At 49.0% G+C, this 21032-nt stretch overlaps 1 protein-coding gene across 1 annotated transcript; it reads right to left on the reverse strand.

Annotated features, from left to right (window-relative positions):
• Positions 1 to 16: 16 nt before the first annotated feature.
• GNL2 (G protein nucleolar 2) lies at positions 17 to 14071 on the reverse strand. Its single transcript, XM_054999483.1, has 16 exons — positions 13959 to 14071; positions 13782 to 13866; positions 11769 to 11863; positions 11384 to 11523; positions 9670 to 9854; positions 8601 to 8667; positions 7447 to 7605; positions 7049 to 7162; positions 5734 to 5862; positions 5146 to 5250; positions 4718 to 4876; positions 4200 to 4307; positions 2398 to 2774; positions 1821 to 1900; positions 1255 to 1355; positions 17 to 1003 (listed from the first exon to the last, which is right to left on the reverse strand). Exons 1-16 carry the CDS (start codon positions 14020 to 14022, stop codon positions 854 to 856), a joined length of 2118 nt encoding a protein of 705 aa, XP_054855458.1. The 5' UTR covers positions 14023 to 14071; the 3' UTR covers positions 17 to 853.
• Positions 14072 to 21032: the final 6961 nt, after the last annotated feature.

A 21032-nucleotide genomic window follows, 5' to 3' on the forward strand; every position in this document is an offset into this window, starting at 1 on the left:
TCTGATATGATATGAGGCTTAGTTGGCATTGCCTATTCCAGGCTTCCTTTGGAACACAGATACTCCCCTCAAAGATCTCTACCTGTCCTGCTATGCGGGTGCTCTTTGCTGCAGCTAGGAATTAGCTACAGTGCTACGAAGTGCATCCAGTTCTCCAGGCTGCTTTCTGGTTCTACTTGTTTTTCCCTCTGTGAGTTTTAGTAGATGACTGCAGGATGAGTTAAGACACACATTGTCTTGAAGAGTTTTGGGGGAAAGTACTGATTTCATAGATAATTCTAGCTTTTCTGTTAGGGCCGTAAGACTATCCCGCTATAAAATAGGAGCACAGAAGTGGGCACCTGTGGAGTTACCACCTAGTATATAGTAAATCTTAACTGGAAATACTCATGGGGGGAGGATTTGAAGCGCCCCACTCCAACTCCTCTCAACCAATTTATCCCTCTGTGCCCCTATGCCTCAACAGTGTGTGCAATTCTTACTATGCTGTTTTCCACATTCTGGGTTGATTTACAAAAGCTCCCACCCCATAGTAAAGTTATCTTTTTGTTTTCTGTAGGGGGCCTTGTGCTGGTTTCAGGAGCACCTAATTGGGGCCCGTGCCAAAAAGCTGACGATTTAGGCAAAATGTAAGATGGCTGCCGGATTAGTATAAGTGAAGGATTCGTTCTGGCACTGAGTCAATAGGAATGTCCCAACTCTCCAGCAGTGGTTAGGCTCAGAAAGAGTTCCAATTCCTTCAGCCTAGCATGCCGGGGGGAAGTCAGAGAGACCAGGTGAGGTACAGCTGTTTACACAGCACAGTTCTGGCAAAGCCCAACAGATACTTCACTCTGTTCAAAAAGGAAAAAAACTAATGCTTGTATTTATTTCTCTTCATTTTTGGTTTCTGACCTTCTTCATTGTGTTTCTTCTTGTTCCGGTTTTTATTTTTGACATTGTGAGTGTCATAATAACGGACACCAGTTTTCTTGGAATGCTGCTGCCGCTGCTGTGCTCTCCGCTGTAAGAGTAAAGTCAAACATTGAATTCAGAAAGCTTAATTGAAAGAAACAATAAAAAAACTGGGCTGCTGCAAATGCACAAAAAGGAGTACCTCCCCCAGCGCTGCCTAGTAGGAAAAGGAAAGGCTTATTTGCAGAGTGACATGCATGCATTGAAGCCCTCCCCAAAGCCAAAATTGCTTATTTGCGCTAGAAGGGTAGTAGTAAAAAGCCTGTGTTATGGGCTTTTAATGTGGTTGTCGCCTCTTACCTCCTTAGAACTTAGTTTCTTGCAAGGCTTCTTAACCTGATGAGTGTCGGCCTCCTCTTCATCTTCTTCTACCCTCCTTTTCTCAGCTTTCCTCTGACTCTCTAAAAGAAGTATTTCAAGAACTTTGTTTGGCAGACTTCCAAAGCACCAGCCCAGATCAGACATGTCAGGATAATGGCGCTATGTGCCAAGCAGCAACTATCAGCCTCACATGTCCACTAATCTGTGACACATCAAATCAATTGCTTATGCTATGACAACCCAAGTATACAACACGAGAAGCTTCGCCCTCCTCCTTTACAGCATCTGCTGATCCCAGAACCATTTACAGAAGGTTAAAAGGCTGCTTAAAGGTGCTTATTAAGATGCATTTGAGATCAATAGCTCTTTTGAAAATAGCTGCACCGTTTGGGACCCACCTCTCTGCCCAAATCAACTTTGACGCACACAGTTCTGTTCTCTTTTCCTCCTTTTGGTGCTTGTTGCCAAAAGCGTTGTGGTCAAAACACAGGTTGACTGCAGAGCGAGGCCCTCCCAAACCATCCAGGTCCTCGAACCCCTCTCACCTCTGGTATCACCACATGAAGCAGTCGCAGCATTCGACTGAGACTTTGCAAAGACTTTTTCACTCAGCCCTTTGGGGATTCTGCAACACAAGCAAATGAAGCTTTGGAAGACTTGCCAAATGCTGCTGTCCCCCGCCCAGGCACAATGTGTTCAGTCCTGCCCCCCCAACCTGGTGATTGCATTGCCATACACTGGTGTAATCCACCTTGAGTCTCAGACAGTCTGCTTGCATGACAGCCAGGTATAACAGAAACCAAACTATGGCTCTGCAGTGTTTGGACTCATACACTTTTGCCAAGTGACACAGAGCCACACTGTGGCCCCAGACTGAAACGTAGCCTCTTCTGCAGCATGTGGCTTGGCCCAGGTTCTCAAGCTACTGGGAGCTACCTGACTACTGCACATAGCTTGTGATCTTGATGGCCACAAATGAAACTGGGAGCAGGGAGGGACAAGGGCACACAGAGTACTGGACAGCTCTATAATTGTGGTAGAAAGGTAGCCTTGTTCTCAAAGACTCTTCCAGCCAAGACGTCAAAGCTCAACCAAGTCCCCTCCATCTCCAGAAGGGATTACCTTATTGCAGAGAAGCGCTTAGCTTTGGCCTTCTCCAAGAATCTCTTATACTTGGAAATCTTCTCGTCCAGAGCCTTTAGTACTGCTTTGGAATCCTGCCCACTGTCTGCTTTGTTCAAAGGGCCATCGTCTGCCTCATGAAGCTGACCATCCTCCTCTGGGTCATCGTCTGTTTCACTGCCATCTGACACATCCACAGGGATCAAGTCCTCTTGTGAGAAATGAGGAACAACATGGATCTGCCCAAAGTTCTGCCGCACGTGGGACAAAGGCCACATCGTATTGGGGTGGTCATCATTCACAGCCTGCTCTTCGAGTGACTCTGTGGTGTCCTCAGACTCCTTACACTGGCTTGTGGTTGAGGCATCCTCTCTGGGCTGCAAGGTGGAAAGGAAATCTCTCTGAAATTCATGATAATCGAAGCATGCCCCGCCCCCCTACCATGCTTGTTCCACTCCAAATGTTCTTGGCACAGTTTGAGATGTCTTTAACCAGGGATTAATCTGAAATGAAGCTCGCCTAAATCCGACTGATCATTTCTCCGGAATCTGCAGTCTGATCAAAGAGTTTCTCAGGTGCTAAACTCATTTTCTTTGTCACTGACGTAGTATCCTCTCCTAGAGGTCAGGGATTTCAGATTGGTGGGTGGGGTTTCAGCCCAGCCCATAAACTGACGCTTCTATTTAGAAAGCAGTCCACGGTCTTTCTAAACACAAGGCTGTCAATCACATCTCTGACAAAGGTGGACCGAGTTCTCCCAATCTTTTCTGTGGCTGTGGTTGGTGATAAATAATAACTATCCAGGAATGTAACCAACTGAAAATACTTCTATCAGGTCGGCACTTCTCCATCCAAGATCCATGTCCCCCTGGGGGTGTGGCAAGAACACTCTAGGGTGCCCATATTCCCTTGTTAGGATAAGGAAAGTCCCCCTGGCTAATGCACAGCCCTGTCAATTTTCTAGGCAGGGACAGGACGGAATCTTCCTCCTTTTTAAAAGGTGAGAACTTGAGTTGCCATTATCCACAGCTATTAAGCTTCCAGATCATGTCAGAGAGCACTAGAAAACATGCTGATTAGTCACCAAGAACACTAACTGGCTGAGTGGCACCAAAGACATACGTTCCCAATGCAGTCAACGTAGAGATGAAACTGAATTAAGCCACTGCAAAGGATATCAAAGCAGAAAGCGATACCACTCTGCATCCACAGAGACAGTAATTAATAATGAGAGTTTTCAGCTGAATACCAAAAATAATGCTAGTCTTTTTCTCTGAGCAACTCTGAAAGTTCTGAGTTTTAAAATGCAGCCAATACAGCTCTCATTGTATTGTTCTGAGGACGTAGGAGGAAAGAGGCATGCATAACTTGCTATATGCACTTCAAAAAGTAGCAGTCTGGCCTACAGAGAAAGGGAGGACTTACAGATCTGCGAAAAAAAGGCTCTCAGATTGCTAAAGCTAAGATAACTATTACAGAAGACCTCAAGCCACTTCTATTGTGGCTTTTGAAGTAGGAGTACTTTGACAGCAAGGAAGAGGGACCAGGCTGGTAGCAGTATAAATCTTTAATCATTGTCTTCTTGTCCTGTCCTTATTCAAACCCTTACCCTTATCTCCAGAAGAGTCACTGCCCAGCGGTCACCTGTATGCCATCCCGGTTGTTGCCAGGGCTTGTTTTATTTGCTCAAACGTCGTTTGCCATTAAATGGATCCTACTCCTGTTGCTTTAATATCATCAGCTACATGCACAATTCTAATCACTGAAATATGCAATTCCTTCATTTGCATGCACCATCTTACCTGAGGGCCCTGCTCCATATTTGGGGGCTTCACGAAGAAGGGAATACGGCCCCTCTGCCAGTCGTTCAGCACCATCTTGCTCACTGTGCGCACATCGGGCTCTCCCCCCTAAAACAACAGGAGCACGCTTTCAAGCCCACTAGGCCAATAGCCACAGCAAGGAGCAACAGCAGAAGAGCAAACACAGGAAATGGAATCCCACTCGGGTTCCATGAATCCAGCAAGGCTGCAAGCCATGATTACAGGATCGTGAGTCCACGGGCAGCGGGGTGGGTGGGTGGATTCTTCTCCAAGATCACCTCCATAGTTTTGGCTAGCAACTTCACTAGATTCCTAGAACCAGCCCAACTCTCACTTCAGAGAATGCCTGCCTGCATTCTCTTCTCCTTTCCCTCCACTGAATTGCCTACCCCTAAGCATCACTCCAGCCCACTCTGATTGACCTCACAGCAGACTCCCCCTCCTCCATGGCAGTCCTTTCACATCACACCTCCAGAAGGAAAGGCTGGCTCCTTCACCTTGAGCAGCTTCCCAGTCTTGATGGACAGCTTCTCAAGGAAATCCTCTGCATTTTGCCAGGAGTCCACTTTGTATGTTTTGCTGATGTACTCTGGCTTGGCTCGCTCCAGCACTGTGGCAATATGATCTTCTGGAGTCTTGATTTTTTCAACTTGAACCTGGAAAGAACCAGGAAATTACATAGCGCCCTCCCTCTCCACAAGCTCTGGTAGAGAAAATCCACTCACGAACAGCTGCAGTGGCAAGAATGGATTGGAGAGGGGCAGGTGTCTTATAGGCCTCCTCCATCACTTGCCATGGCAACGTGCTGGATCAAATGACAAAAGATCTGTGTAAAGACTGCACAAGCACTCTGGTTTCGCCACCATCTTCGCCCTGAACCATGTGAGGTGGGTTCTGAGCCTCAAAGGTTTGCCTGAACACTCACCACTCCCTTCAACACAATTTCGGTTTCCGTGTCTCCTGAGGGATACACCACTCCTGGGCAATCAATGAGGAATATGCGGCGCATCAAGGTGATGTACTGCCACACCTGTGGAGGAAAGAATAAGATTTAGCTGGCAGGAAGGAAAAGGTCCCTTAAACTAGGAAGGACACAGCCAAGAGGAAGCCTGGATACTTTAAGGAGAGAGAGAAAGGTGGGCAGGTAAACCTCAGCAAGAGCCCACCTATGTCACACAACGTCTTACAGCCTGATTTACTCATTCACAAGGCTTTAAGTTACAGATATATTGTCACTTGCTCTCAACTAGAGGGGAGAGATTGCTTCCTATCATGGGCTAATTCTTCTGTCTGTCCATGCCAAGCTCATTTGCATGGTCCTCTCACACTTGGGAGCGAGAATTTGAGAAGGATGGAACACCCAGTGCCCTGCAGGATGACCTGATAACCACCAGATGCACCAGGACCTCTCAGACCAATACCACCCCCAACCCATAGCTACACCATCTTAGCACAGGTCATGTCAGAGATTAAGCCTGACCCCGCTGGGGTGAGGCTTGCCTAACAGACCTACCTTGGTTTCGCCAGCGATGGGAGCCACTTTGCAGACCTTCTTGGAGCGGAGTGTATTTATCACCGAGCTCTTTCCCACATTGGGGTAGCCAATGAAGCCCACGCTAATCTGTTTCTTGTCCACATGCAGCTGTTACGTACAAAGAAACAGACCTGAACAGTAGGCTTGCCATAAGCATCTCAGATGAGGAGTGCCTAGTGTTGGATTACAGCCAGGGAGATCTGAGTTCAAATCCCTCCTCAACCATGAAGTCCACTTGCTCATCTTGGGCCAGTCTCTCTCTCCACTGATTTACTTCCACAAGTGTGGAAGTTGTTGTGAAGATAAAGAGGTGGATGAGGAAGAAAGCCATACATGCCACTTTGAAGGGTAAAAAAAGGTTAAAGAGAAATGAGGGTACTTTCAGATCAATCAGTTTCTCCCTAGAATGCAGTGTCAAGGGAAGCAGTATATAAAGTTGGGTTTTCTGAAAGGAGCCCAAGACCTAGTGGCTCCTCTCCACTGTAAATTTCTTACATGCTTCATGTCCTGAGCTCTTCAAACTGCCATGTTCCACGGGAAGACAGAAAAAGACAGGAGAGAAAGCTTGTTTTGTGAATCAGCTCAGATTATTCTATACCCAGCTCAAGCAGAATGCCTGTTAGCAAGTGAGCAGCAGTAGCTGTTTGCATGTGACACTGCTGCACTGCACACCAAACAGAAGAGGAGATGCTGGTGCTCCTGGGGCACTGGCAGTGGGAGGAGAAGGGAAGTCTGGGAAGGCTTCAGGGGCTTGGCGATAGGAGCGCAACCAGTCAGGTGATGCACACATCTGGTGCTCCCTCCTCCTGCTTATGAGCAGAAGTGGTTCAGCTACTGAGCTGGGGGCCTGGCGACTTTCTCCCTTGGTTTAACAGGCCCCCAGTCAGGCTCCCAATGCCAGCAACTAGTGCTCCATATCTGCTAACTGGTGCCCAGCCTTGGAAGTGTACACACTTCTTCCCCATGTCTCAACAGGAGATTCAGGCCACCCCTCCACAAATTAATAACATTCGATTTATATACCGCCCTTCAGGATGACTTAACACCCACTCAGAGTGGTTTACAAAGTACGTCATTATTATCCCCACAACAAAACACCCTGTGAGGTGGGTGAGGCTGAGAGCACTAGAAGCTGTAACTGACCCAAGGTCACCCAGCTGGCTTCAAGTGGAGGAGTGAGGAATCAAACCCAGTTCTCCAGATTAGAGTCCAGCCGCTTTTAACCACTACACTAAACTGGCTGTAAGATTTCCTAGAAGAGCTTGCACCTCAACACCACAGAAACATACCATACCTTGCCAAACTGTCTCAGGAGTTGGATGAAGGCTCCTTTTCCAAAGGGGTTTGTGAGGCTTGCATGGAAGGCCAAGGTGGGATACTCCCGGGAGAGAAGGGCCACCCAGCGTCTCTGGAAGAGAGCAAAGCCTGCCAGTCAAGAGCTTTAACATAGCCCTTCAACCCAGGGAGGCTGCAGTTCAGGCTGCAGAGGGTGCAGCAGCAGTAACAAAACTGCTGCCAAGGCCATTCATTCTAGTTCATAGCAACCATTCCAGCTAGGGCTTCACACCCTTCATACAGCTCCATAGAGCTGCTCCGGGCAGACAGGCCATGAAGCCCTCAATGTTTTCCTGGGAGCAGCAGCAATTGCAGAAGCAAACATCCTGCCTCTATCACTAGGCACAGGAGACTCACCGTGGCCCATGTAGGCACAAGGTCACATTTGTTCAAGACAAAAATGAGATGTTTCCATGGCTTCTCTTTTTTCAGGTAGCTCTCCACATGTGGGGAGCGGGTCCCCATTGGGTCTCTGGCGTCCAGCACTTGCACCACCACATCCGATGAATCGATCACCTGGCAGTTGAGAGAGAAAGGGAGAGGAAGCTTGCCCTTCAGCATGCCAGGCAGAACTCTGCAGAAGACAGGCGGCACATGCATCTCTCCTCTCCCACTGCAAGGGGCCGAGTCAACTGCTCTGTCTGTCCTATAGTGCAGCCAGCCTCATCTCCCTCACGTTGCAGCCACAGCAGCATTACAGCAAAACAAGTTCATGCTGCATATTAACAGGAAAGGGATAGGAAAGAACAGCCTCCTGGTTCTCTGGGCTGGGCTTCATGCCATGATATGCAGTCTTGACAGCAGAGCTGCTCAAGCTGTTTTATCATGATCACAGACTTCCAACAAGCAGCTCTCCAAAAAGAGTAGCCATGGTCCAGTAGCTTGAAAGCAAATAAAGGGAGGGGGATGCAAGAGTGTTGGAATAGACAGCCCGGCTGCATCGAGCGCTGAGCTTCCCAGATAGAAAACCCAGCCAGCAGCTTCCTAAAAACAAGTGTCCTAACTTCTTTCCATGAAGATGCCCAGAAAAAAAGTGGGTCACACTTCACTACAGAGAAGCCCAGGTCATCTCTCCCCTGGTCTTTGCACCTGCCCATGTTCCTGTCCCAGTGGATGTGTTCCTTTCAGCACTATGTCTGTGCCTCCATGCTCCGACAGTAGCCTCTACATGCAGAGCAAGAGGGGGAAGCAACAGAAGGGAAGCAGTAACTGTTCAGAAGATGGAGTGCCTGAATGGGCCCATGGATGCCCAGCAGCCATGCTTCTTCCTAATAGGCTATTGCTGACACAGACACTAACATACCTCTCCCGACAATCCAGGAAGCCAGCTATTTATTGCCTTAATAAAAAGGGTAAAGCAGCAGAATATAGACCACCATAGCAGAACAGACCACAGCAGGTCTTTCCAGAAGCTATTCAGGATGATCAAAGCAACAACTGCAGTATTACATTGAGCAAAACATTAGGGAAGTAGAGAACTATTCAGCCCCCGCCCCACTGCATGTGCCTACCTTGTAAAGCTCTCCCCAGATTCGCTTAGACTGCCCCTTCTTGTATATATCTTCTTGTGCTTCCTCCCTACAAGGGGGCAAATGGAAAGATCAGTAGTTCAAAATACACACACACACACATACACACTCCCACATGCCTAGAGATGTAAAGATTTCCGGAAAAGTTGAAGCCGCAAGGGGGAAAAATAGATTTGGGGGAAATTGACATATATGCAATTCTTACTTTCCTATCAAACCTAAACCTATTTTGCTGCTTTAACAACATCAAATGCATCATTTAGTAATTCCACAAGTCAGGTTACATGTGCACTTCAGAGATAACTGAACATGTGTGCGTAACATTTGTTCAGCGTTCCCCTCAAATTTCAAATGAAAAAAAGGGGGGGGGCCTTCATACATCTTCATGTTACACAATGAGTGAATAAAAGAGTCTTTAAAAGATTTCACTCATTTAAAAGGATTTTTTCTCCAGAGCTCCTCCCAAATTTCCCATCAGAAAAAAACTGAAAAAGATCCTCAGGCAAAAAATTTGCCTGTATTTTTCCAGGCCTTGACATCTCTTTCCATGTCACATCTGCTGGAGGACAGGTCAACTAAATCGTCCTTTGGATGTGATACACCTCTCCCACCTGGCAGCACCGATAGGACATGACATCCACGTGGGGAAAACTAGAATTCTCCCAGAGTAAGACTGGGGGTGTGAGACACATAGAGCAATAAATACTGCCTTGGAGATGTGGCTGAACACATACATGCTCAAAACATGTTTCCACTCAGGGCTGTCCATCTCTGCACAACTGGCTGCACAGAGTGGAGCCGAAGGCTGTGTAATGGCAGAAAAGGGGGCTGAGCAAAATGTCTTTGAGAAGAAGGCAGATTAGCCTTTGGAAGGAAATGATGCACCCTAACCCCGGAGCACACAAAATCCACTGTGCTAAATAAGATTAAGATTCACTCCTAGGGCAAAATGCTGCGTTTCCTTGAGCACCGTCACCAGCTCAAGCCATAGCAAACCTGCAAATCAGTCGACAGAGGCTAGGGCAAGAGGTCTGCTTCTCCAGTTCCTTACCTCACTCCAGTATCCTCCACCACTAAATCCCGGTCCTTGTCTTTGTCATAGCTGCCAGCCTCAGCAGCAGCATTTTCCACCAGCGACTGCACATCACTCGCTGAGAGATTTGGCCGCTTCCGTAACGATTTGGGGCCAAATGTTGTTTCAAAGGTTTCAGTATCAAGAATGTGAACCTTGGAATTCTGAAAGCAGAGAGAGGTAGGGAGAAGTTGCACGCCGTTCCTCTCGCACTCACTGCATCAGGACAATGGGTCCAATTATAACCTTGGAACTTCCATGCCAGAGGGCCTTCAGTGCACAGCAAACCCAAACCAGGCCCCACCTGCCAGGCAGCCCTGCTCTGCTTATTATTAACCCAGTCCAAAAACATTAAATCTACGCAATGAACATTCGACTGTTATCTCTGCCTGCTCCTCTGTTTCATAAACAGGGATCCAGATGCTGCCAAAATTCAGATTTGTCAAGGATAATCTGGCTTGCATTTGGAATTTTTCTTTGAAAAGCCAGCTGCAAATGCCAGTGCTTTTCTTGGAACTGCCATCTTCTACATCTAGCTTTGTTTTGTGATGTGCGCTTGAGTTACAGAGACCTCTTTTCTTAATTTGGGATGTTTTTGTTTTATTAGAGACATATGGAAACTCCTGAGAAAACAAAGGCATCCAGTGATACTTCAAGAAAAAAATTAAAGGAAAAGAAACCCAAGATACAGCAAAACACAAATAATTGGGGGCTGGATCTAGCAAAACCAGCATGCCCCACCTTTAATGCCTGAGGGAAATTTAGAGACAAACCCTGCTGGGACTCTTTGCCAATGAAACAACACAGCTCTGATGGAAGTGAATCTCCTCCAAATGCACACTGTTGGCAACCAACTCAAAGGCAATCTGGGGGACATACAGTGCAATTCTAAGCAAAGTTACTCCAGTCTAAGCCCACTGAAATCAATGGGCTTAGACTGGAGTAACTCTGTTTACGATCGCACTGTTAGTCTCAAGACCAGGCGAGTACCAAGGGCTACCCAACCTGGCAAGGATATAGCTGCAGGACTAGGGAGGACAGCCACATCACAGCTCTATTTGCACCGAGAAATCCATAAACACAGTCACATCTGCAACATGTATTTTGGATTTGCCTTTAATACTGCAGTGCAGAGAGGTGGGAGAGATGTATGATAGATAAATAATGACTCAAGCAAAGAAGTCACCCAGTACTTCCTGCAGCACCGACAGCTTCCCTAGCTTGCTTCTCAAAGATAACAGCAACCAAGTCCTGGGAAAGCTCAGGGAAGAGCCTCAAAAAAGGTTCACCAAAAACCAAACCACACTGGGGCCTGTGAAAAGCCAGGCACTTTGATGGCACATTGCTCTAAAGAGCTGTACTGGAAAAGCGGGTTGGCAACAATCTTGTGACTTGCCCAGCCATACATGAAAATTCTGCCTCTCCTTCATGCAATGAAGCTTTATAGAACTGATTATTTTTCTCCTTCAGGCCACAAATGTAGCTAAGCAGCAAAACTAGAGCACATTTCTTCCTTTGCAAAGCCAAGGCACATATCTTCACTGATTCAGAGCAAGTGGGCATTCCTGCCCGCTTGTACATCCAGGAGGCTTTCCCCAGGACAGACACAGTCCTTTTCAGATAAAGCCCAATCTTTGGATATTATTGAAATATGGCACAGTCAGTAGCTTCAAATAATGCCTAGAGAACTCACATGAGGCTTAATTCGGTCATGAAGGAGAGATATAGGCAGCCGGCTCTTCTTCATGATCACTCTGTAGGGGTCCTTCATCACAGTCTCCATCTCTTCTTGGAACTTCTGGAGGGATGACTGCTTGATCACACGAGTGTTTCCTGCATTGAGCAAGAGTCATAAATAGGTAAACCTCAGAGCCATTCTAGCATCCACTGCTCCCTGGCTCAGTAAGAGAAACAGTCACAAAAGCAGATACTCTCCAGCTCTACAAGCCTTCCAGGTGGTCCTTCTTGCTGGCTGACCATTCCACCCTCTCCCAAGTCAGCTAAGGGACACTGTAGGCTGCCCAATGCCCCTCAGAAACAGGGAAACCAGCAGACAGGAAGACTGCAGGCAAACTCACCAAACCACTTGATGTTGGGCTCCACTCTGGCCACTGTGCCTGGTGCCACTGTGGACTGGAACTGGAGCGGCCGGATCACTTTCCCACGATTGTTCCTAAGGATAAAAAAGAGCAAGCCTTGGATCCAGAAGACATAAGCTCAAGATCCAAGCCAGCAAAGTAAAGAAGATTCAAGTAGCTACAATGGTCAAAAGAAAAATCTGAAAACAAAATCCTTGTAGCACACTCTATTATGGCAGTTTCCAAGTCTTCCAAAAGATTTGCATGAGGCTTGACATTGGTCTGCCCCACAAGGTTGAAGGTGCTCAACACCAACGCTGCCTCCAGTGCCTCCTAATTCTGCAGGTCTCTCCGAGAGGATCAGACAAGGGGTCTTAAGATCATAGTCTGAAGCAGCTTTCTATCTTCACCCCACCACTTTACTTTCTTTTAACATCCGGATTGATAAACAGTACCAGCATACTCAAAAGTTTGCACACAGTTTTCTGTTTTTGATCATAATTAATTCATAATTAAATTAATTATGTTTTTGGCAAAATAAACATCACTACGTTTTTCTACGTAGAACAACAGCAGCTACTCTCAAGAAGCGGACATAAAAATACGATAAAATAGTTTCATAATTAAATCTTCAGTTTCAGGTTAGAACTTGGGAGATAGCAAAAGAAGTTTCATTCACTCTCATCCTCCTATGGACGCAGGTGGGTCAGGAAGGAAATTTGCTTGGCAGGTTAACAGCTACCAGATTTGTTACTGGGGACACAAGAAAGGATGTGGGAGAGCCTCCCAACCACAAACAGAATGTTCTGCAACTCATGTAAGTGAATACTGAGAGACAGGGATGTATATCCCATTCACCCAACATAGCAAACAAAACAGAGCACAGTTACTATCCAGAGCGTGCTAGAAGCAGAGCACCTCTGCATGAACAACTGGAAGTAATGAAGGTTCCTTGGCTCGACATAAGGTAAAAGGGCAACATGTCCCAGAGGTGAAGGCAAAAATGCCTGTTATTCAGGGCTGATTTTTTTCCCTGCAGGCTGTGCCAAGTGATGGAGCACAGCCGCTGAAAAACACACTGCTAAGAGGTTCCACATTTCACAGCTGGCCCCTTTTCAGAGGTTTTAGAAAACACGGAAAGCTGCTTCCATTTAATACCTGCTTGTGTGTACACAGCACATGCCTGCACCCAAGGAGGCATGAAAACAACCTGTTTACAGACAGGAGGGAAGCAGCACCCAAGCTTTTGGATAACAGGTGGCAACCTCACTCTCACAACTGAGCAACACTAGAGCCCCTCTTGTCACCCCTGTTCCAGCTGTCCCATTAGCCTGTGCCTGTCAGCCAGCTCTAGGCCATGGGAGCTGAGGAAGAGTAAGTGAAACAACCAAAACAATCATCCAGAGACAGCTTTAGAGAATCTCAAGGGTTTGGGGTCAGAATCCTGGCAATCCCAAACCCCCCTCATCTAATTAGCTTTCTGGGGAAGTCAGAGTTTTAAAGCAGAGGCCAAACACACTCAGAAAAACAGAAAATACTTCTGCAGGATTTAGCATTAAGTGCCTTCTAAGGCATCCCGCGTGAGGATGTTTAATTACTCTTCAGTTACACTCAAGGGCAACTCAGAAAGAGACCAGGTCAGGGCTGGGGTCAAGCTCCCAAGGGCAGCGTGGAGTCTGGCACCTCTACAAGGAAGGGAGGGCGGAGGGAGCTGTTTCTGACAGCGAAGCAGTCATTTGCTCCAGCAAAAAGGGCGTCTGCAACTGCCTGCCCAGCCTCTTGCTGTTGCCTTCAGAAGCTCCATTTCAACCCGGCCCGTGCAGTAGGCGAGGGGAGTGCATGGCCTAGCCGGCGAGGCTTCTTGCCCGTCGCTTTCGGATCGCCCGTTCCCGGTGCGAGGGCCTCCAGTCATCAGAAAGGCGTTCCCCGTCCGAGATCAGCTGCTCGGTTCTCCTCCATCAGAAGCAAGACGGGCCCGCGAAGGGTAACCCGCCACCCGCTCCTTTCTCTCACCTGCGCTCCTTCTGCCGGTACATGTTCAGCCGCCGGATGGTGGCCCGGTCCCTCATGTTGCGGCCTCCCGACTCCGCCGGCCGGTCTGAAGTGGGGAGGAGAGAAAGAGGAGAATGAAGCGGGCCGCGGCCCAGCGAAGGAAGAGGACAAGCGAGGCAGCACGGGGCCTCCACTTACCGGGGTTGGTGCTGGCCCGCGAGGGGTTGAGGCTGGCGCGACCCTTGAAGCGTGGCTTCACCATGGTGGCGGCGGCAGATCAAGCACCGGCGCTCCCCACAGTCCGCAGCAAGTCCAGAAAGAACGTGAGAGAAACTTCCTGCGACGCGGTGACGCACTTCCGACCAGCCCTCTCGGTCGTCCGGGCCGCCGGCAGGGGCGTCATGGCAACGAGGCCGCGCAGGGAGGAAGGGTGGTGACGTCACGCGTCCGCTTCCTCTGGCAGACCGGACCAGTCTCCTAATGGGGCGCGGTGGGCTGCCTGGCTTGCTGTCAGGGAACGTGCGCTCCTCCCAGCGCCGCTACCCACTCTGTACCTTACCCCCCAGCCGGCGAGCAGCGCTCGCTTCTCCAGGCCAGGAGCCTGGTTGGAGCCCCTAACCCAGCCTCCTCCGAGGCAGGCCCGCCCGGTGCGCGCCGAAGAGGCCGTTGGGCGCCCTGCCCGTTCGTAGGGTTGCTAACTCCAGGTCTGGAAATTCCTGGAGATTGGGGGTGGAGTCTGCGGTGGGCGGGGTTTGGGGAGGGACCTCTGTGGAGCTGCTTTGGAGGGTGGACTCCATGACATTATACCGTATAATGCCATGGAGTCCCCCCCCACCCAAAGCAACCATTTTCTCTGAAGAGACTGATTTCTGTCATCTGTAGATAGGGTTGCTAGGTCTCCTTACCCTCCTGGCAGGAGACCAGGCATTTACTTCGTGCCTTCTGTGTGCTTGCTTTCACATACCCGCTCCCGGTGCTTGCGTGAAGATGTCACTTCTGGGAAGTGACATCACACCAACTGCAGGAGCATTCTACACAAAGCCAATTCTTTGAGAATCAACCCCAAACAAAGCGCAGGATCACTCCCGCAGCCGGTGCAATGATGTCACTTCTGGAAGTGATGTTGCGTCCACTGAGAGTACACAGGCCACACATCTTCCTGGGGTGCCTGCTGGTGACGTGATTTCCAGGTGGCCAAAAACCTGCTGGTAGCCAGCAACCAGCGCACAAGCAGTTAAACCAGGATCCCTATTTGGAGAAAAGTTGTAATTCCAGATTTCCAGATACTAACTGGAGGTTGGCAACTCTTCCCACCCAGGTTGCCAATCCTAGGAGATGACCAGTCATTCCTTTCTGCTGCCTGCAGCAGCTGGGGTTAGGATCAGGGGCAGGGCACTCATAGCAAAAGCACCAGCTTGTGCTCCTGAAAGTACTGCGGACATGTTTCCTTGGCCCAGAAGTGTCCAGTCTGCCTCCTTTACTTCCTCTTGCCTGTTCCTGAAGCCACGTCTCTTTTCCTCCATCCTCTTCTTTGTTCCTCCTCTCAGCAAATGGAAGTGATTTCCCAGCAATTAGTGACTAGTGGGGCTGCTTGGAGAGTGCTCCAGGTTGATCCGTGGGGCACCACAGCCCCACCTCTTTCTGCTCTATAACCACATAACTCAATCCAGAGTGTGGCGAATGGTAAACTAACCAGGAGCAGCTAGGCCCCCGCTCTTGGCTGCAAAGGAAGCCAGTAATGGGGAACAGGGACCCATCGGTGATGTGGACACAGTGTCCTGTGTCTAGATTGCAGAGATAGTGTCTTGTGTGTGCCAGACCCCCCTTTGAAGCTTTGTGCCCCATCACCAGCTCCTTTTCTGGCCTGTAGTGGGAAATGTGCTTGTGAATTCCCAGTTTGTTTCCAATTTACCTCACTCTGGACCTGAGTTACTCTGTTACAGAGCATTAGAGGAGGCTGGTGTATTTTCTTAGTGACCCCAGGACTCGGCTGGTGTGAGGAAAATATGTAAGAAATGTAACTTGGAATGAATCTTAGGAGATTTGTTTAGGCAGAGCCAAAGGCCAAGCAAGCTGGACGCTGCTAGGATGCCAACATCCCTGCCCTGCTTACCTTCCCTGTGCCTGCTGGATAAGGAGCAGCCCTGCCCAAGAAGTTGAGGAGGTGCTGTGGGCAGTTTGAAGTCCTTTCTCTGGCTGTGATGTGTTTTTACTCGTGCACTTTTGTCTCTGGTGAACTTGTATTATTTGCAATGCAAGCAGTGGAAAAGCAATACATGTGTGCACCCTGGAGGCAAAGTCCCTCTCAAACCACTGCCAGCTTTCCTAAAAAAACAAATGCCTGCCTCCAGCTGAAGGGTCTCTTCTCCCTCCCCCCTCTCCTTGCTCCTGAGAGCAGGCTGAGGTCTGTTTCTCTGTAACTGAGTAAGCCATTTGCATGGTCCATTGTATTTATTCTGTCTGTAAATACCATCAGAGTAATTCATTTGGGGTGATTTCTTGTACAAAGCTGTGATCTTGGATATTTTAAAGGAATTCCTTCTTCCTCATCTTGTGTGTGTGTGTGTGTGTTTCTCCGGTGCCCTTGGGTGAGGCCACTGAGAGAAGGAGCCCTTGGCCCTCTTACTGTATAAACAGATTTCTTCAGAGTGAAAATTCATTTTAATGTAAACATAAGTGAGCAAGGTATATACATTTCCTCTGTTGCTATGGAAGCAGAAGACTAGTAAATTATTATTGGGAGGCTGTATGCAAGCATGTTAACCCTGGCTTGCCAGCAGAGTGGGTAAAAGTTGGGATTTATATGAAACGAGAGAGACGGGCTAATCCTTTCCATCCGTCACTGTTGGGAGTGGATGAGAGAGCAGCGGCTGAACGCTGAGCGGAACTACTGAGTAGGTTACACTGAAGCAAGTGTGAGGTGCTGAGCACTACACAATGTCTCTTTTTCTAGCCATTGCTGTTCTTGTATTGTTTTACCTGCATAGTATCAAGTAGGCAACCGTATTGGTCTACAGTAGAAGAATACGACTCAAATCCAGAAGCACCTTAAAGGCCAGCGAGATTTCTGCAGTATAAGTTTTCAGGACTCAAATCTTCCTTTTCATATGCTTCATGGGTACGTGACAAAGGGAGCTTTGACTCTCAAAAGCTTGTGCCTTGGAAATCTTGTTGGTCTTTAAGGTGCCACTGGGCTTGAATTGTGCTCCTTTTCCTGTGTGTTTTTCCCTAATCCTGGTGAACCTACTTCAGTCTGACTTTGCTTTTGAACTACATGTTACATAAATATGAGAAAAATGAGATAGAAGGATCTTGCCCTTGGCCCCGGGTTGAACAAGAGCTCTGGGATGCTGTTGGGTCATCTCAGCGACATGCCTAATGTTTGGCTCCTCTCTGGTTGTGGCTGGGAAGTCTAAAAGGGGGAGAAGGAAGTGCATTTATTCATTTATTCAAGGGTTTTTTTTTGTTAAAAATCAAGGTGGTTTAGAAACATAAAATGTTGGGTTTAGGATTCTGATGTCTCCGAGGGTTCTAGCCTCCAAGGGTTCTACCAGACAGCTCTACTGCCTCCTCTTGCCTCTTTTGCACACGCTACATGTGGATTCTTCACTGGCAGTAAGTGAGCTGGCCCATCTGATGTCAGTGTTGGTATCATGGCCTTGCAAAGCCAGCGTGGTCTTTTGCACCAGAACTGCCAGAGGCAATCCCTTCCTCGAATTCTTGTTCCAGCAGTTTGCCAACCCCTCTACGCAAGCAAAGGTGGTGGCTGAACGTTCTGAAGGGCCAAGGCCTGCTGCTGAGTTCAGCTACTTATCTCTTCATCCCAGCAGGGAGAGGCTCACGCCTGAGCTAGGGAGAGATCCTTCAGTTTTCCATTCAACACGATTGAACTACAGAGGCTGAACTCGGAGGAGCCCTTGCCCACTTGTGGCCTGGTATGCTGCTCCATTCATCATTGTGCCGCAATGGAATCTCCTCTGAAAGATATCAGAGTGCAATGTTTACTTAGGTGCAAAGTGGATGATGGGTCTGGCAGCCCTTTGTGGAGCGAGGAGTACTAGGGATCTTTTGCGTAGCTTTGGCACTGAGGCAGCTACACGGCTCCTACCCCCAGGGGCACCAGGAAGATCATTTTGTTGGTCTTTCCTAATGCTACAACTGCCAAACCCCTTGGCTGTGAAAAGGAGCAAGCCCAGAAATTTTTAGTTAGATGGCCAAACTAGCTTTTGCTTGACTCAGCAGGCATCTCTGTGCCTGTGTGATGTCTAGCCTCCTTCATGGGGTGGATGACCCTCTTACACCAAGAGAGCCAAAGAGGCCGCTCAGATGCAATGAAGAGGAGGCATCATTATCCTTGGATACTTCAGATGGCGCCTAAAACGGCCTCCTACTGAGCCAGACCACTGGGATTTTCTGCATGCAAAGCAGATGCTCTGTCCTTGGGCCGCTCCCAAAATGAAGCTGCCTTGTCCTAAGCCAGGCCATTGGTTATTTCAGGTCAGCACTGGTCAGTTTGACTGGCAGCAGCTCTCCAGGGACGTAGGTATTTCCCATCACCTACTACCTGGTGCTTTGGATTGGATTGAACTTGGGACCTTCTACATGCAAAGCAGATACTCTGCAACTAAGCCACAACCCCTCCCTAAGAAAAGCAAAGAGCTAGTTCAGTCAGGCCTGTTGGTCTGCTGCTTCTGTTGGTCCTTTAGCCTGGACTGGGTCCCTGCTGGAACCCAGAGCACTAGTGTGGGCCTTTCATTCCTTGCAGCTGGCTTGTCATGGGTGTTTTCAATACAGCACAGCAACAATAGGACTTCCACATGGCAGATTTCTCCGCCTTGACCCAATCCCACCAATGCGCTTTTTTCAAGGTTTTTTTTAAAAAGAGCACTAATTGACAGCATAGCAATCTGCATAGCCCAGAAAAGCCTTCCAGAGGAAGGCAACAGTAAACCACTTCTGCTCATCTCTTGCCTTGAAACCCCCACGAGTGGTCATCATTAGTTGGTTGTGACTTGATGGCACTTAATTATTAATTAATTGTCATACAGAGTTCCCTTCCCAGGGAAGGGAAGTTGACAACACGCATCCAGACATCCTCTTCACTTCTGGCAGTTCAATAAAGTCTGTGTCGAACAGCAACTCCCTCCCTATCTGCTTGCCTGTGGATGTCAGTAGTTCCCCCCCCTCACTTCCCCATAGGGCAGCCCTTTCACACATCCCAGAGGGCAGTCTCTGGGCCACGGCTGATAAGGATGGGGTAGCCATGAAGAGGCTACAGGTGCATCCACACCCTTGTGTGGCTCTGCAGCCAAAACTAGTGGGCATCCAACGGCACTTGGGAGGCTCCAGCCCCACTTAGCTTCCCTCCCCACTTCTCCCCATCAGATTCACTGCAGGCACCGGGGTGGGACTTGGAGTGTTGCCTGTGTGTGTCTGGCGGGGGGGAGGACACCATGGAGGACTCTCGTTCTCCGACAGCACTGCCGGTGTCTGATAAGCCAGACAGAAGACTGCTACATGTGGGGGGCAAGGTTGATGCCGGGATGTGGGGTGTGTGTGGAGCAATGTCCAGGGATCTCTGGAGCTCTTCCTCTACAGGGCCAGACCCCTTTTGCTGTTTGTGGAGGAAGGGGCAGACTTCAAGAATCTTGCTCTGGGGATGGGATAACTGCCCCCAGATCAGTTCCTCTGGTCCCATGGGCCATCATTCCAGCACCAGAGCACAACTCCCGAGGTCCACCCTGCACTTGCCTTGCATTTTTTCAATGCAGTAATGTATTTAAATGGAGCCACTGCACGTTGATGGGCTTTCGTGGTTTGCATCATATCCAATGGGCCTTCCAGCTTCTCCCGTTGTTTCCAATAGGCATTCATATCATTTGTTTCAGAATGTCTCGTCTCTAAGGAGCTGGCCCTCTGAGACTCGGGGGGCTGATTCTTAGCACCGGGGCTGCGGGTATGACCCTTGCAGATTCCCGCAGCCTTTCTGGTTTTACTTTTCCGGGAGAGGGGGAGCATGTTTCTCAGAGCTGTGAGGGATGGGGGGAATTTACAAGCAAGCAGTAGTTCAGCTGCTAGCCTGGCCCTTGTCAGCAATGGGGGCTGGGTGAGCTGCCACTCACTGTGTCGTCAACAGCAGCTGCCCTGCAATTGGTGGATTCTGCCAGCATTACTGGGGCAACTACAGAGCGTCTTCTCCTGACTGCGCTTGGACGCACTTGGCAAGGCTTGGCACGCCAGCGTTGCACCCTCACAAAAGTCCTTTGGGAGAGACCAAGCAGTGTTGGAAATTGGCAGGTGGCCCCATGACAGCAGCAAGCCAAGACTTAGGATTGCACTGCCCATGTTGTGCAAATCTCTTATCAGTTTCTCTGAATTCCTGGCTTGGAAAGTTGATCGTGGGAGGGCCCCCTCCTGCATCCTCTCCCCTCTGCCTGTGCTTAGGGTTGCCAGATGGCGTGTAAAAAAAACTGGACAAGCAGTAACTTTGACTATGTAATTGTGCGCGTGCTCTTGGGTAGGGTTGTCAGATCTCCTTACCCTCTTGGTGGAAAGGGGGGACCTGGCACTTATCTTCCTGGTGACCTTATGCATGTGCCTTGTGCACGCAGGCTCCTGGCAGGTGCGATGATATCACTTCCATAGGTGATGTCATCACACCTGACAGTGCGATGGGTGTGATAACATCACGTTGTTCCTTGTGCACTGGCCTGGGAGTTTTTTTGCCTTGCAGGCCCATTCCCCAGGGCCTTTCCCATCTGCTGACCGGATGAGTGGCAGCATGGGGCAGATGCTAGGAGTGAGGGATCCCCTGTCCCCCTCCCAGGGGCGAACTGGCAGCTCTGCTCCTCACCCAGGTGTGATGACATCACTTCTGGGAGTGACATCATCATTGGCGCTCAGGAGGCCAGCCGGCTGCTTCCTTTACCAAGCATGGAGGCAGGTTGGCAAGCCGGCCAGGCACTTGCCTTCCTCAGCATGTGGGCGGGCTGGCCACTTCCCCAGCATGCAGGACTCAGGAGGGAGGAGGAAGAGGAGGAGATGGAGGCAGCACAGGAAAGCTTGCTAACGCTGCCTCCAGCCCTTGAACGCTACTGTAACCCCTATGAGGTTAATTGGTTTAGCCCAGTGGGAGCGTAATAATTTATAGGCTCTTATCACCTTGAATAAGGGCTGTAATTCCCCCAAAAGAAGACAGAAGCCTGGGATACAGTTGCTTCAAATTAATGAAAAAGGACTCACCACTTCGTGGAATGTTGAACTGTTTTACCT

Source organism: Eublepharis macularius, chromosome 15 (genome assembly GCF_028583425.1).
Source record: "Eublepharis macularius isolate TG4126 chromosome 15, MPM_Emac_v1.0, whole genome shotgun sequence".
NCBI classification, from domain to species: domain Eukaryota; kingdom Metazoa; phylum Chordata; class Lepidosauria; order Squamata; family Eublepharidae; genus Eublepharis; species Eublepharis macularius.